Source organism: Lissotriton helveticus, chromosome 10, assembly GCF_964261635.1.
Source record: "Lissotriton helveticus chromosome 10, aLisHel1.1, whole genome shotgun sequence".
Taxonomy (NCBI): domain Eukaryota; kingdom Metazoa; phylum Chordata; class Amphibia; order Caudata; family Salamandridae; genus Lissotriton; species Lissotriton helveticus.
In genome coordinates this window covers 116,214,434-116,229,488 of record NC_136071.1, presented here as the reverse complement: position 1 = coordinate 116,229,488, position 15,055 = coordinate 116,214,434, and the positions used below count along the sequence as shown (strand labels likewise).

The 15,055-nt window shown below is 45.4% G+C and overlaps 1 protein-coding gene across 1 annotated transcript in view; it reads right to left on the bottom strand.

The window, feature by feature from the left end:
• Positions 1–15,055, bottom strand: part of TRRAP (transformation/transcription domain associated protein) — an 885,394-nt gene that overhangs the window by 301,031 nt on the left and 569,308 nt on the right. Inside the window, exon 46 of the mRNA XM_078664902.1 lies at positions 3,578–3,724. Within this exon, the coding sequence (XP_078521028.1) occupies positions 3,578–3,724 (147 nt within the window). The remainder of the gene's footprint in view (positions 1–3,577; positions 3,725–15,055) is intronic.

Below are 15,055 nucleotides of genomic sequence, written 5' to 3'. Positions count from 1 at the left end.
TGTTTTTTTATGTCCTTTGCTCTTTCGGTCTCCGGCAGGCCCCCTCACCCAATGTTTTCTGGGGGCCTACTGAGGGAAGGGGTGGGATGTGTCAGCCTTCCTGCACCCAGCACACTACTCGCACTAACTATCACACTCTCACAGACTCTCCCTCTCTCATACTCTCACTAACACTCTCACACTCTCTCACTGACACTCTCACTAACTCTCACTCTCACTGACTCACTCTCACTGACTCACTCACACTGACTCACTCACACTGACTCTCTCACTCACACTGACTCTCACTCTCACTGACTCTCTCCCTCTCACTGACAGACTCCTCCACTCTCTCACTCACTCACTGTCACTACCAGACTCTCACTGGCTGACTCCCCCACTCACTCACTCACTGTCCAGACTCTCACTGACCGACTCACCCACTCTCTCTCACTAACTGACTCTCTCACTCACTGGCTGACTCGCCCACTCATTCTCACTCACTCTCAACACATATTGCAGTACAAATGCAATAGGTGTCACATTTGCGAAAGTTATAACTATTGGCATTGTTATACACAATGCCAATAACTCAAACTTTAATGCTGCGAGACCTATTGCATTGTAAATACTTGTTCATTTTATCTAAGATAGTGTCGACCGCAGGACCAAATAAAAAATCTGGGTTAACGGGTTAGTTGAGAATGGTGGACTGCACCTCATTCTTAAAACCTGAAACCCGCAGCCATGCATGTTTGCGGAGGAGGACACTAGTATTAATGGATCTTGCTGCGGTGTCCGCAGCGTCCAGCGCACATTTAATGGAGGCATTGGAGATGAACTTGCCCTCCTGAATAAGACCATTTGCTTGCGCTTTAAACGGCTCGGGCAAATGTTGCATAAGGCTCTCGAGCTGATCGTAATGTGCCCTATCGTAACGAGCTAGTAGTGCTTGAGTGTTAGCAATTCTCCAGGAATCGGATGCCTGTGCCGCTATCCTTTTGCCCGATGCCTCTAGGATTTTGGACTCCTTATCAGGGGGAGGTGCTTCCCCTGTAGTCTGAGAGTTGGCTCTTTTTCGTGCGTTAGCAACCACTAGGGAGTCCAGTGGCAGCTGGCCCTTGATATAGGTGGGGTCTGTAGGAGCCGGTCTATACTTTTTTTCTATTCTGGGATTGATTACCCGTGCCCTGGCTGTGTCTTTGAATATGTCAGGGGCATGCTTAAGAACTCCCTTCAACATTGGGAGGGTTTTGACACTCCTTTCTGGAGTAGTGAAAGTGTCAAAGAGGAAGTCCTCCTCTACCGGGTCAGTGTGCATGTCCACGTTGTGGGATTGCGCTGCCCTGTCTATGAGTTGGTTAAATACTACTGTGTCATCAGTGGGTGATGGTTTAGTAGCATAAGTGGGCACATCAGGGATAGGATGTGTATCATAAGGATCTGTTGGCTCCTCCCAAGGTTCCTCTTGATCTGGGTCTTGAGGAAAGTCATATAGGGTCTGTGGTTCATATCCTGTGTCCCCCTCATCATCATCGTGGTTAGGAGGTGAGGTAGGTGCAAGTGGCGTGGAGGGCATAATAGGTTGGAAAGGGAGGGAGGGTCTAGTAGGAGAAGTACCTTATTCTTCAGAGGGATAGGTGAATCAGGTGCAAAGTCCAAAGGTCTCTTTTTCCTATGCAGGATGGTAACTTTACCAGTGTCTGGGTTAATGTAAATCTTTGCCTGGTCCTCGGATGGATCTGGGTGGAATAGTTCTTCCTCTACAGTCCTGGGTTTCGGCTTGGGCCTTTTGGGGTCGACCGAGGCAGGTTTGTCGACGACCTTTGGTGTTTTGCTCGATTTTTTCGGCTCGGGCCCTGATTTAGGCTCGACCTGTTGTTTCGGGTCAACTGGAGCTTTCTGGTCGACACGTTGTTTGGGCTCCGTAGGCTTCTTTGAACGAGTGTCTTTTACCAGATCGATGTTCTTTTTGGGATCGACCGGTGTCTTTGGAGCTGTTGTCTTCGGGTCGACAGGTTTGTCCGGCTTCGATGGTTTCGGTACGGCACCGGATGCCGGGTCGACGGGTTTTGGAACCGCAGGCTTGGTCGGGACGGCGACCATCCTCGGTTCAGCGCTCTTCGGCTGCGTTCCCTTGCTCGGCTTGACCGACTTCTTGGGATCGACGGCTTTTGGCTGAGCGGCCTTTGCGGGGTCGACAGTCTTTTTCGGCTCGACGCTTTTTGGCTGTACGGCCTTTTTTGGATCGACGCCCTTCGGGTCGGTGACCTTTTTTGGCTCTGGAACCTTCTTTGGGGTAACGTTACTAGGCCCTGGGGTGTCTGAAGGTTTCGGTGCCGAGCCGGAAGGCGGGGCTGTCGAAAGTCTTTTATGATCTTGGCTAAGGCCTGTTGGCGATGCCTTTGACCGGAGCCTTTGGTGACGGATCAATAGGTGTCGGGGGGCACTGTACTCACGATTTGGCCCGACGGGAGTTCGTCGTCGGAGTCGTCCTCGACTGTGACGATCTCTAGGTCCGAGTCTTGAGCGTCCGGTAAATCCTGGTCATCAGATGTTGTCGGGTTCCGGTGCCTGTCGCTGCATTTCTTGCCTAGCGGCCCGCCGGATCCGTATTTTTTTTTGGACCGGAACTGGGCGCAGGCCTGGCAGGTCTCTTCCCTATGGTCTGGGGAAAGGCACTTGTTGCATACTGAGTGCTTATCAGTATGGGGGAACTTTGAGTTGCATTGTGGGCACCTTTTGAAGGGGCTTCTTTCCATCTACGGTCGGCTCACGTGGCGTCGAAAAAGCCCAACGGCCCGCGTCGATGACCGATTCGAGATGGAAGGTTGGATCGAGTAGAGAGGTACCAAACGAGAACAATACCGTTGAAATCAAAGGCCTTTTGGCCTTTAGAGAAGTTAGTTTTGATTCCGAGTTGGAGAGAAGGAGTTTGCATCCGAACCCAATGGCGGTAAAAACAATCTGAGCATGGAAAGGAAGCCCATGCGCACTGTAGTCCAGGGGAGAAGTCACCTATCTCGTGATACTTTGAAGACTCTTCCAGGACAACAAAGTGCAATCATCCGGACCCAACACTAGGCGGCGATCTATGCACAGATATGAATTCAGCAGCCCACATGCCTCGAACATTCAAGTTAACAAATAGAATATCTACACCGAGTTCCCACCAACAGTCAATCAAAAAAGAACATTAACACAATTTACCACAGCTGTATCTGTCATAAATGGGGTAGTGTGAATCAGGAAGTTATTCAAACATTAACACTTTCGCCAGTAAGGGAAAATTGCACATTAGAGTATAGTTGACCCAGAAGAAACAGCTGAAACAACACTAGGACGTAAGTTAAAGGAGGATAACATTTCCAGAAGGGGAATGTTATTTTTAAAGGCTTACAGGCCTGATTCATCCTTTCAACAATCACATGGGCTACACGTCTGGTTGCACCATTATAATGGAATTAGTAGTCTAAACATTACGTCCTAAAAGACTGGAAACCTAATGTTTTTCAATAAAATGTAAAAGTACAGTGATACATGATAAACCACTTCAACTAGAAGTAAAGCTGGAGCCAAATAAAATAAACTGTGATACCTGTGTTTGTCTCTGTTGTCCCTGGTGTTGCTTGTGGACTTAAATGCTCCCTAACCATCTTCTGTAAAGATCTCATGAACACAGATATCAATCTATCAATATAGCTGTGGTTGTTGCTGCAAGCAGACTTCAGAATCATCAAAGTACCTGCAAATAGAAAAAGTATTGTTTGAAATCCTGGACCTTACCACGCAGAGCTCACACAATCTATTTTTGTAAGTTATTGATAATTATTGTGCATTTTTAAATAGGTTACTACCATAGTCTATGATGACAAATATACTGAACGGTAATAAACTGAAGAGACTGCTAAGGTTATATGGCAGTGAAGGTGCTAAGTGCAACAGGTTTGTAGCTGATTTAGGAGTTCCTTTGCGACCCACAGGACAAGGCATAACAGATTCAGTAGTGTTGAATTAACATTTCAAACACTTGTTGTGAAGATCTCATAGCTGAGGCCTAACAGTTCTAAACAGCATGTCCTAACTCACACACATTGGGGTTATAAGAACCACACTTGCTTTGTGATTTATTTTATAAATTAACTTACACAATAGTGAATAGTGTGCTAGGAATTCAACACTGAAAACCTCACAATCAAAGACAGCTGAGAATACTCCAGGAACAACTTAGGATTTTCAGTTTAAATTGGTGATAAAAAGAGCCCAACTGTCGGACATCTGGCAAATGTCTATTTAACAACTTTGGGGTGAATGACTCTGTAACATTCTGTAGGGCTTTCTCTTCCTTAAAATGCAATTCTGTGACAAAAGCTGCTGACACACTCCTCTCCTCTGTTTAAGTAACACAACTGGCGAGCTTGGTCAAACATAACTTTTGAGCCAACACAATCCCATTACTTAATTTAACGTATCACTATAATGTGAGTTAAAACCTGTATCTAGTGTCTTGTCACTAGAGAGGCACATTGTCCATACAAATCTTCTGACCATCAATCACATCACGTTTATTTTAGCCTTCCTCTTCAATAGGACACAAAGACCACTGCTAAAATTTGGAATACCCCAACCATTGGTGGTTACTGTAGGGGTACATCTGTACTTAGTCAAACAAACTGCTGAATAACTTTTTTCACAGAGACACAGAGCGGCTTTTTAGCAATCTCATCCTAATTCTGGTGGGTGGATTCAGAAAAAAGAGAAAAGCAAGCAGATGTCTAATCTTCAGGACATGTATGAGTCAGTGGTTGGTTAGCACCATGCTGTGTTACTGAACTAGTTACTTGCCTTTGATAATACTCTTTCTGGTGGATTCTCAATCTTACTACATATTAATTTTGAATTCCCCAGGAGACAGACTGGATTCAGAGACGTTTTTCAGCCACTGCTCTCACACAACGATAGGTAGCAGTATCTGACCGTGCAGCAACCTCGCCAGAAGTGATGGTGCATACCCTCAAAGAACAGCTGTACAGGTGCTTGAAAGGAGTGATTATCAAACATAAACACACTACGTTTACACTGTGGCATAGCAAAGGCAGCAAAAGGGAATAAATATGTAATCCCTGTGAAAAAAACAAATCACAAAAGGCGACTTGAAGAGCGCTTAGCAGGCAAACGTAAGGAGGCTCCTTCTTGGCCAATGCATAGCTCATGGTTTCGCCACTGACATCAGGCAATGAGGTCAACGAAGCAGGGACTGGCGCAGGTCTCAGCATCAGTTGGGATGGGAGTCAGCCCCGGAGACTGAGCCCATCCCTCAGCGGAGTCAAGAGGTACAGACAGCATTAAGGATGGATACGCTGAGGGTAATCCGACAGGAGGCCTCCTAGGATTCTTGGGGTCCAAAGGTGCACCAGAGGGAGCCAGATAAGATGCCAAAGATGCATAACATGGCCTCCTTGAACACCTCAAATTGTGGCAGTGTCACTGATGGGCCTGGGAATTTGAGTTGAATTGGAATTATTGTGGATCTATTCCGCAGTAGAAGACCATAGCAGAAAGACACTCTGACGACCACACAATTTCTTCTGAGGAAAGTGGTGAGGAGATGGAGAATCAGGCTTCGGTTTCTTGTGTTTTTTCTTTGTCTTACCTGATGACTTCGAATGTGAAGAGGACCACTCCCAAAAATGGCCTTGAGAAAGGGTTTGTGTGTTTGACCATGGCCGTCCCTTACCTGCCTTCTAACAGTGTTCAGCGACTAAGAGCTTGGCTTTGTGGTCCAGGTTAGCATTTTGATTCATCCTGGAGCAGTCCCCAGAACATGTTTAGAGTTGTGTGACAAATCCTTGTACTAGAAACAAACATGACGCAGTTCTGTCATACACATGTTAATGGCAGTACCTGCAGGATTTAAATCCTGAAGCCTTTGAAGGGGACATATCCCTTGCACACTGAGAAAATGCGGCAAAGATGACAGAAAAATTGAGAGAGCAAGCTCTAGATCTGCATCTGAGGACATGGAAAGAAAGGATCTGATGTTAGTGCGCAGGTGTGGTATTTATATGTGGCTACACTCCATCACTTCTGGGGAGGTACAAAGTCTACGCTGAGCCGCATTGTGCCACTAAGCAACACAGGGGTACACTGCTATGAAAAGTTTCCAGCCCTTCTACGGCACCTGGGAAATGTTCAGAAGAGGAGGAATCTGCGGTTAATCAGCACCTAGACACCCTCCTGGGCGACAAGCAGCACTCTACAAATCCACCTTACATTACATTACATAAATATCTATTAGATATCAGCCAAGATCTACTTCTGTGAGGCAATGTTCAGCCCAAAGTCTGGGGGAGGGATGGAGTTGAAGCGGAGTTGAATGATGCCTGCTACCAGCATATGAAGGAATTGCAGGAAAACATTCTCCAAATAAAGTCTGGTGCCTGGGGATATTCACATGGTGAGGAATCTGCGGTTAGAAGAAACAACCTGAAATATTGGTCCACTTAATAACAATGCTCAAGCATTTGAGAGGGATGGGGTGAGAATGAGCACCAGACTTGCCTTCATACACAGCCAGGGGTTCAAAAGAAGCAACTTAGCACATTTATAGCGCGGTAAAATTGATGTTAGGACAGAAAAGTCATATGTTTGGTTAAAGATGTTTACCCCTGCCCTGAGTGAGCAACTGTACTGTTGTCTGTATCCCTAATACTGATATCTTGTCATAGATGAACACGGATCATGTGTGTGTGCCATGACATAGACCTGCCTCACGGATTTCAGTCTGGTTGAACCAGGAGGGACACCTAAAATAATCACCAAGAGTTAAGCAACACAACCACATTGGTGGCAGCATAACGTGTAGTGATCAGTAGTAGCGAAGATGACATTTTTACCCTGTGTCACTGGCGTGAGGCCTACAGGCTCGCCCACCTGTTTCAAAATTCTGCTGCTGTGTGCTTAACTCACCCTTGGCCTACATAAGGAAGATGTTAAGTGGTGCCCAGCACAGGAATAGTGACTCTGTGCTGGGTGTATGTGTGCCTGAAAAGGGTACAGTACAGGGCTAGATCAGAGATGTACAGTACATGTTGGATCAGTGCATGTGCTGAGTGTATGTATGCCTGTGAGGAATACAAGGCATGAAGGATGTAGTGCAGTGCATGTGCAATAAAATCATGTGCTGGTGCATGTGTGCTTGCATGAAGTACAATACATGAAGGGTGAAATGATGTGCAGCGCATGCATGGTGGGTGTGTGCTGAAAGAGTGCGTGTTTATAAATAGTACACCCTGATACAGTATATAAAAGACTCAGTGTTGAACAGTGTACTGACAGAGTGAACATGTGTACTGAATGTATGTGTACTTGTAATGGTACAATGCATGGGGGTAACTGTGTTGGACAGTAAGTGTGCTGTGAGTGTATATTGAGTAAGTGTGCCTGAAATGGTAACATTACATAGAAGAGCTTGGCAGGTGAAGAAATGAGCAAGAGTGGAATTCCCCAAACAGATTTGTGTATTGCTACATTCCTGTGAGCTGGGTTGGAGACACACTGGAGGAGAGGAAGAAGGGACCCTCCATTTACACTTCAAAAAGCTGTTGTTTGCTTCAATGATACATCACAAGGAAGCGGTCTGGAAACATCTCACGATTGGGCTGATACGGGAATCTAATAGTTGAGCTGGCAGCCTGGGATTACCCTGCTGATGCACATATTACTGTGGCTGACATCTAGGTGTGAACTCTGGTCACTCCGATGAATTGTGTTGTGGGTCAATCAGCTTCGGAATCATGTCTTCTGTGACAGACATCCTTTCAAGGGGAAAGAAGAAAAAGAGAAGTGGACACTTCAAATGAAGCAGGACCCTAACATAAAACTTCAAAGACTCACATTCTAAATCACATTTTGGTGTCTAGAAATGGACTGTAAGAACGGGCGGTTAAAACCCTAGATGTTGTAATTTGCCAAGCAGCCAGGAGGAGGACTGTGCGCGAAGGGGAAGCTCTGCAAGACTTCGGTCTGTGACCAGAACAGGAGGCCAAGGCCTGCTAGTCTCCCTGCTTAGTGTGGGAACATCACCCCAAGAAAACCAAGATTACCAGACCTAGAGCACCAGCTTCTGCCTGCTTGCCAAGTCTAGTGTGCTAAGTAAGGAAGAGGAGAGCATTGGAGTAAGCAACTCCCTGAGCAAGGATTGAGGAGAACAGATGTGCACCAATCAGGCCATTGCCTGTTTGCATGGATGTGAGTAACATGGCAACCCTATAGCCACAGTGGTACCGGCAGCCCCTTCTGGCAAAGTGTTTCGGGCCATGGACCGGCTGAGATGATTACTGCTGTGATCGGCGGGTCTAGCCCACCAACCACACCTGACTGCTTCTCTGAGGATCACAGAATGCTGCCGAAGAAGTCCCACCTTCGTTGGAGCTCCAGTCGAGAGCCAGAGAATCTCTCCCCCAACCCCCACTTAGAGGTGATCAGGAGCAGCACTGATCCCTGGATGAACCTGCAGCGCTGCTTGGAGGAGAAAGCCTACACCTTACGGGTGCTGCATCATGAACTGCGCGCAGCCAGTCTCCACAGAAGAGGATATGGACTCAGGAGCACCCATAGAGAGGGCACTCTTTGCACCGTGGAACATTTCTATACCGCCTGAGTGAGTGAGACTGGAAATGGGCCTGTGGGGGCACCAGGGACTCGATAACAGTGCTGTGACATGATTGACTCTTCTGTTATTAGTCAAAAGTGTCTAAGAGGAACTGAAGTACGGCCTACTAGTACACATTCCCTGGATGTGGCTACCAGTGAATGGGGAATAATCCAAAGCACATTCCAAGGTAGAGTGTGGGACAGGGATTTGTCTGACAGCTACTACAGGCTAACCTCAAAAGCAGTGTGTGTTTGCATACAAGTATTGTTATTCCCTTGCATGTGTAGAGTTAGAAACAAAATACTTCTTTTTCTTACAAAAGTAGGTATTGGGCAGGACATTGATTTATGGGTTGTACTGTGTGCACTTTGAGTTATGAATCGTGTTCACTACCTGTATCTATACGGCTGCGGGCACCTCCCCACCACCCCGAGGAAGCCTTGAGTGCTCGTCCATAGCTACCACCGAAGGTCAAGTACAAAAGGGGTTCTTGGCCTAGTTGCTTAGTCCATAGTAGTTCGGCCCTCAGGACATCATGAGCAGAAGGCCTCAACCACCATGGTTGGACCTTGCATCCCCTGCATGGCCCATGGCCCTCTGAAAGGGTAAACCAGTAGGATTTTTTCGTCATTCTTATTAAGAAGAGTTGTAACAAAGAAGTATCTTTTCTTGCAATGTTCCTCTAAGAAAATCATAAACAATGTATTCAGTTATTTAATATACAGATACTATGCTTACTGTATTAATCTACCTAAGGGAGTTAAAGAGTGGTGTTGAAATTTCACAATTTTTTGCCCAATGAGGTTAGGGTTAACCCAAATTAGGAATAGATCGAGAAAAAGCAAGCTATATACTTTAAAGAATGCACATGTTCTGGAGGAAAAGTATTCCTTTAGGATCTAACCTTGGAAGGCCTTGGACAAATGATTAAAGCAAAAAGCACATCTTTCTCGGTTAGTGTGTTCTACAGCACATCCTGACATCTGACAAATAGGCAATTCCCAAAGTGAAATTACATCTGTCTACCTAGCTCACAAAGGGGAATTGTGAAGGACATTTGCCATTTAAAGTAGCAAGCTTTCCAAATGTGTACAATGGTGAGGCTGCTTTATTGACAGAACCAATTTGGTATTAGAATTTGCATGGGCAGACTTGGCAAAGTGCCCATCACTTTGGCACTAATCCTTACTGAGGCTGTACTGTTTTAGCGTGGTGCACTACTTGAGATACTAAAGGATGAGACTGAATGCAATTTAAACTATGTATAACTAGAAGGATATATGTTTTTTCTAGACAAGAATCACACTAGAAATATAATGAAAGGAGACCTGAAACTAACACTGTAGTTCATTTTGTATTCTTTTATGTAAGAACGAACACCACTTAGAACCAGGGAGTTGCACCAGGAAAGTGGCTAATAATTAAATATTAAGTACTGCTCTGGATCTACAGGATAATCTGACTAGTCCAAGAAAAGTGGAAAAAGGAAAGGGGTGTGAACACCTGTCAGCACTAGACTTTGATTCAGATGGCCTTTGTCTGAGAAAAAAAATAATTCTATAAAAATTCTATCATAAAATTGATTTTGCATTTAAGGTAAACAGTAACTCAGAAAGTGGCATATTGGATCAATCAGGAGTAGGTTTATAGGCAGCAGTTAAACTTATTCACTTACTTAGAAATCATATTAGTCTAAAACACAATCAAACTTATGGAAAGATGAAAACATCGGGGCAGCTGTTTATTGAGACAAAGAATTTCACAACATGGACCCAAAGCAGACAGCATAAAATGTTTTTTTTAAAAAACCTATTAGAGAAGTGAAAAATGGGTCTCCAGATCCAAATAGCTTAAGCAATGTAAATAACATTCTTGCTTCGCCTCTCATCATGACCCTACAGAAGCCTCTACTAAAACATTGATGACTACAGCAAGGAATGACCTGCTTTAACTATATTTTAGTGGACACTATCTACCTATAAATTCCTAATTTCTTCAATGCCTCCAGGCATTAGACTGGATCAAGAAACTAATAATAGTTTTTAATAACTTGTGTTGAAGTATTAAATAGGAAAACTATTGCCTACAAAGTTGTCAGGCTTCGTATTTTGTCTTGTAGCAAACATATTAATATCAGATGCAAAAAAAATCTTCAGATTGTGCCTTGGCCCTATTGTTGACTCTAAATCATGCAAGAAACACGGCCACATGCATGCACAGGCCATTGAGGAACAGGAGGCATAAGGCCAGATGTAGGAGCCAAAATACCGGTCGGTAAGGGCCGATTTCGGCCGTTACCGACCGGTATTTAAGAATTGGCATGTAGGGGCCCTATTTTACCGATTCGGTAAATTTACCGAATCGGTAAAATACCGAATTGGTATTTTTAACGATTCGGTAACTGCAAGATGTGGGTGGGACTCTTCTGAGTCCCACAGGCCTTACAGATTCGGTATTTTATCACCCAATCCAATTGGGTGGTAAAATACCGAATCCAGGTGTGCATGCACATGTGTGCATGCACACCTATGCCATGTGACAGACAGACATGCCCTTAGGGCATGTCTGTGTGCCACATGGCGCACATGCCTGTTTTCGGGGTGCTAGAGGGTGTCAAAGTGATACCCCCTGCACCCTTGCAAAAATCGGTATTTACCGAATCGGTAAATACCGATTCTGTATTGCCCACATGCATGCACAGGCCATTGAGGAACAGGAGGCATAGGGCCAGATGTAGGAGCCAAAATACCGGTCGGTAAGGGCCGATTTCGGCCGTTACCGACCGGTATTTAAGAATTGGCATGTAGGGGCCCTATTTTACCGATTCGGTAAATTTACCGAATCGGTAAAATACCGAATTGGTATTTTTAACGATTCGGTAACTGCAAGATGTGGGTGGGACTCTTCTGAGTCCCACAGGCCTTACAGATTCGGTATTTTACCACCCAATCCAATTGGGTGGTAAAATACCGAATCCAGGTGTGCATGCACATGTGTGCATGCACACCTATGCCATGTGACAGACAGACATGCCCTTAGGGCATGTCTGTGTGCCACATGGCGCACATGCCTGTTTTCGGGGTGCTAGAGGGTGTCAAAGTGATACCCCCTGCACCCTTGCAAAAATCGGTATTTACCGAATCGGTAAATACCGATTCTGTATTGCCCATTGATTCCTATGGGCTTCAAGGCCCATAGGAATTAATGGGCAATACCGAATCGGTATTTACCGATTCTGTAAATACCGATTTTTACAGATTCGGTAATTCAATTACCGAATCTTCCTAAATCTCCCTCCTTCATATTTACAGATTCATAAATACCGAATCGGTAAAATTCGGTATTTATGAATCGGTAAATACGCTTTTCCTACATCTGGCCCAAAATCTTTTTGGCGACGGCCTTGAAAGAACACCACAGTAAGAGGGGTCAATCCAGTTCACAAACTAGGTCCAGCTGTGACTTGCCTTTGATGGGCAAATCCTCAAAGATTACCTCTTCGAGGGGTAAAGAGAAGTCCTCCAAGAATGCAAAAGAGATATAGGAAAGATCAACGGAGACTGGAGCCTGAAAAGCCCTACGATCGGACTTACGATCCGGGAACCTCCGGGGCAGAAAGAAAGCAGAAAGCAGAAAGCAGAAAGAGTAACTGGATTGCCTTCGGGACTGCCTACTGAACGGATCAACAGAGGCTGGAGCCTGAAAAGCCCTACGATCGGACTTACGCTCCGGGAGCCTGCCGAGCCGACACTGCGGTCCATCCTCCCACCAGCCCAGCATCGGACTCAAGGCGGCATAAGAGGGCACCCCCGGCGCGTCGCAGGAGCGGCTGAAGCTCTGGGAGACTGGCCCCGACCGCTTGAAGACACCGGAGGACTGGGAGAGGTCCCCCCCCACCCCCGCCCGTTACACGGCAGAGTAGGGAACGGGAGCGCGGTGGCGGAATCACCCCTCAGCAGCATAGGAGACCAAAAGGCACACACGGCAGCATAGGAAGGCACCCCGACAGCTTTGGAGAACACCCCCCCCCCGCGCAGAGGCGGCTAAAGCTCTGTGAGCCTGCTGAGCCGGCACCACCCGCCCGACTCACCGCAGCTGAGTCTCGGGAGTTTTCAGAAAGCTGAAAAAACCGGCCGCGCTACAACAAAGGAGCCACAGCGACGCCGGAGGATCGTTAAGTGCCCCCCCCCCGCCGGTCCAGTCCACGGTAGAGGACACCGGCTCTGCTATGCCGGGGCTGCAAAGGATCGTGGCAGTCCCCCCCCCCCCCCTCCCTCCCCCCTGCACCGCAACACCGGAGCTCAGGAGAGGGCTGCGACCGAGGCTGAAGGGAGCCCTGAGACCAACAACAAGAGCAATAGATGCGACAGAAGACCGGAGCCTGCCCCCTTCGGCTCGGTTGGATACCGGGTAATTACCTGCTCTGCCCTCACGGTAATACAGACATGGAGCTATGACCTAATCTCTGGAGATTAATTTACACACAATTTACATATTCGGCAAATCGGAAAAAACTGAGACACGTTGTGGACTAAATCATTGCTTCTGAAAATTCTGCTGGCAGACTCAAAAAGCACGCAGAGACTTAAGGTATTTATTTCTCCTACCCGCCTGCCCATTTTTAAAAAACACCACCTTTGTTCAAAATGGCTGGAGCCATAAACCTGTAACAATAAATCCCCACCAGTACCTCTGTCCACGAGGCTCCTCAGATTAACTCCCCCACACAGAGATAAGCATTCCACCCAGCGAACTGGAGCATTGCTGGCTTAGATAGAAAGTGAAACTCCTTCCCCTATACTCCAAGTAATAGCAGCAGACAGAGGACTAACATCTCCACCTCCCCTGCTTTTCATGAAGGGGTAGGGAAACTGCTCTTCCCTGCTAGCTAAGCAACAGCAGCAAACAGAGAACTACTGTCTCTAACCCAGCTATTTGGCGGCCATTTTTGACTAGTCTCTCTCGGGCTGGCATCATTATCTGAACAGACACTGAGAACCTAGCATCTTAGACTAATCTCAACTACCAATTACTATGCTCAGTTATGTATTCACATCATCTTGTGAAAGGATGTTTGTCTATTATGGCAATACTATACCCCTACCTATATTTTAAACTTCTGTAATGCACCGATTGCTACCTCATACATGAAAGAAGGTCTGCCTATTATTGCAGTATTATAATTCTATCTATATTTTGTACATTTGTAATGCAGATTGCTACCTCATATTCGAAAGAATCTCTGCCTATTAGTGCAGTATTATAATTTTACCTATATTCTGAACATTTGTAATGCACAGACTGCTACCTCATATATGAAAGAACGTCTGCCTATTATTGCAGTATTATATTGTATTTTATTATATTGTATTTTGAACACTGGTAATGCACAGACTACTACCTCAGATACCTTGGTTTCTAACTAATGCCATTTCTGATTTTTGATTCTTGATTCATGTACACTACTGTCTTCATCTGTGTCCTGCTCCTTTAGTCGTCCCTATTCTGTACATTTCCGCATCCTGCACCCATCCCCGCTTTCCTCTCCTGTTATGCACCGATTGCCATCTCATATATCGCATACTTCTGTATTCCGCAATATTCTACACAGTTCTGCAACCTGCATCCATTCTCACTCTTCTCTCCTGTAATGCACCGATTGCTACCTCATATATGTCTGGCTGCTCTCTAGGGCCACGTCTACCTCTATCTTGAACATTTGTAACACACAGATTGCTACCTCATATATTTTGATTGCTCTCTAGTGTCACTCCTACCTGCATTTTGAACATTGGTATTGCACAGATTGCTACCTCATATTTCTTGTCACTTTGACTCCTACCTGTATTTTGAACATTGGTATTGTACAGATTGCTACCTCATATTTCTTGTCACTTTGACTCCTACCTGTATTTTGAACATTGGTATTGTACAGATTGCTACCTCATATTTCTTGGTTGCCAATTAATGTCACTTTGATTTGTGATTTTTGATTCATGTATATTGTTGTTTGCATTTGTATCCTGCCCTTATATACTATCAGTATTATATCTACACTTACACCTTGTACTTTGGTTGCTAATTAATGACACCTTGATTTGTGATTTTGACTCGTGTTAACTGCTGTTTGCATTTATATCCTGCCCTTATATACTGTCAGTATTATACCTACACTTACACCGTGTACCTTGTAATTTACCGTATGTATTTGCTCTATTGCACACTCTTATATCTTGGTGATGCTGGTTGATCACTAGTGCCACTTTTGTAATTTATAACTTACTACTGTGTAACCTACTGTATGCATTTGTTGTTTTTTTGCACACGTGTACCACTATAGTGCATTAGCGCACTCCCCCCATACCCACCTAATCCATCACCGCAACATGGATCCTATCGGCAAACACACATACAAAATCA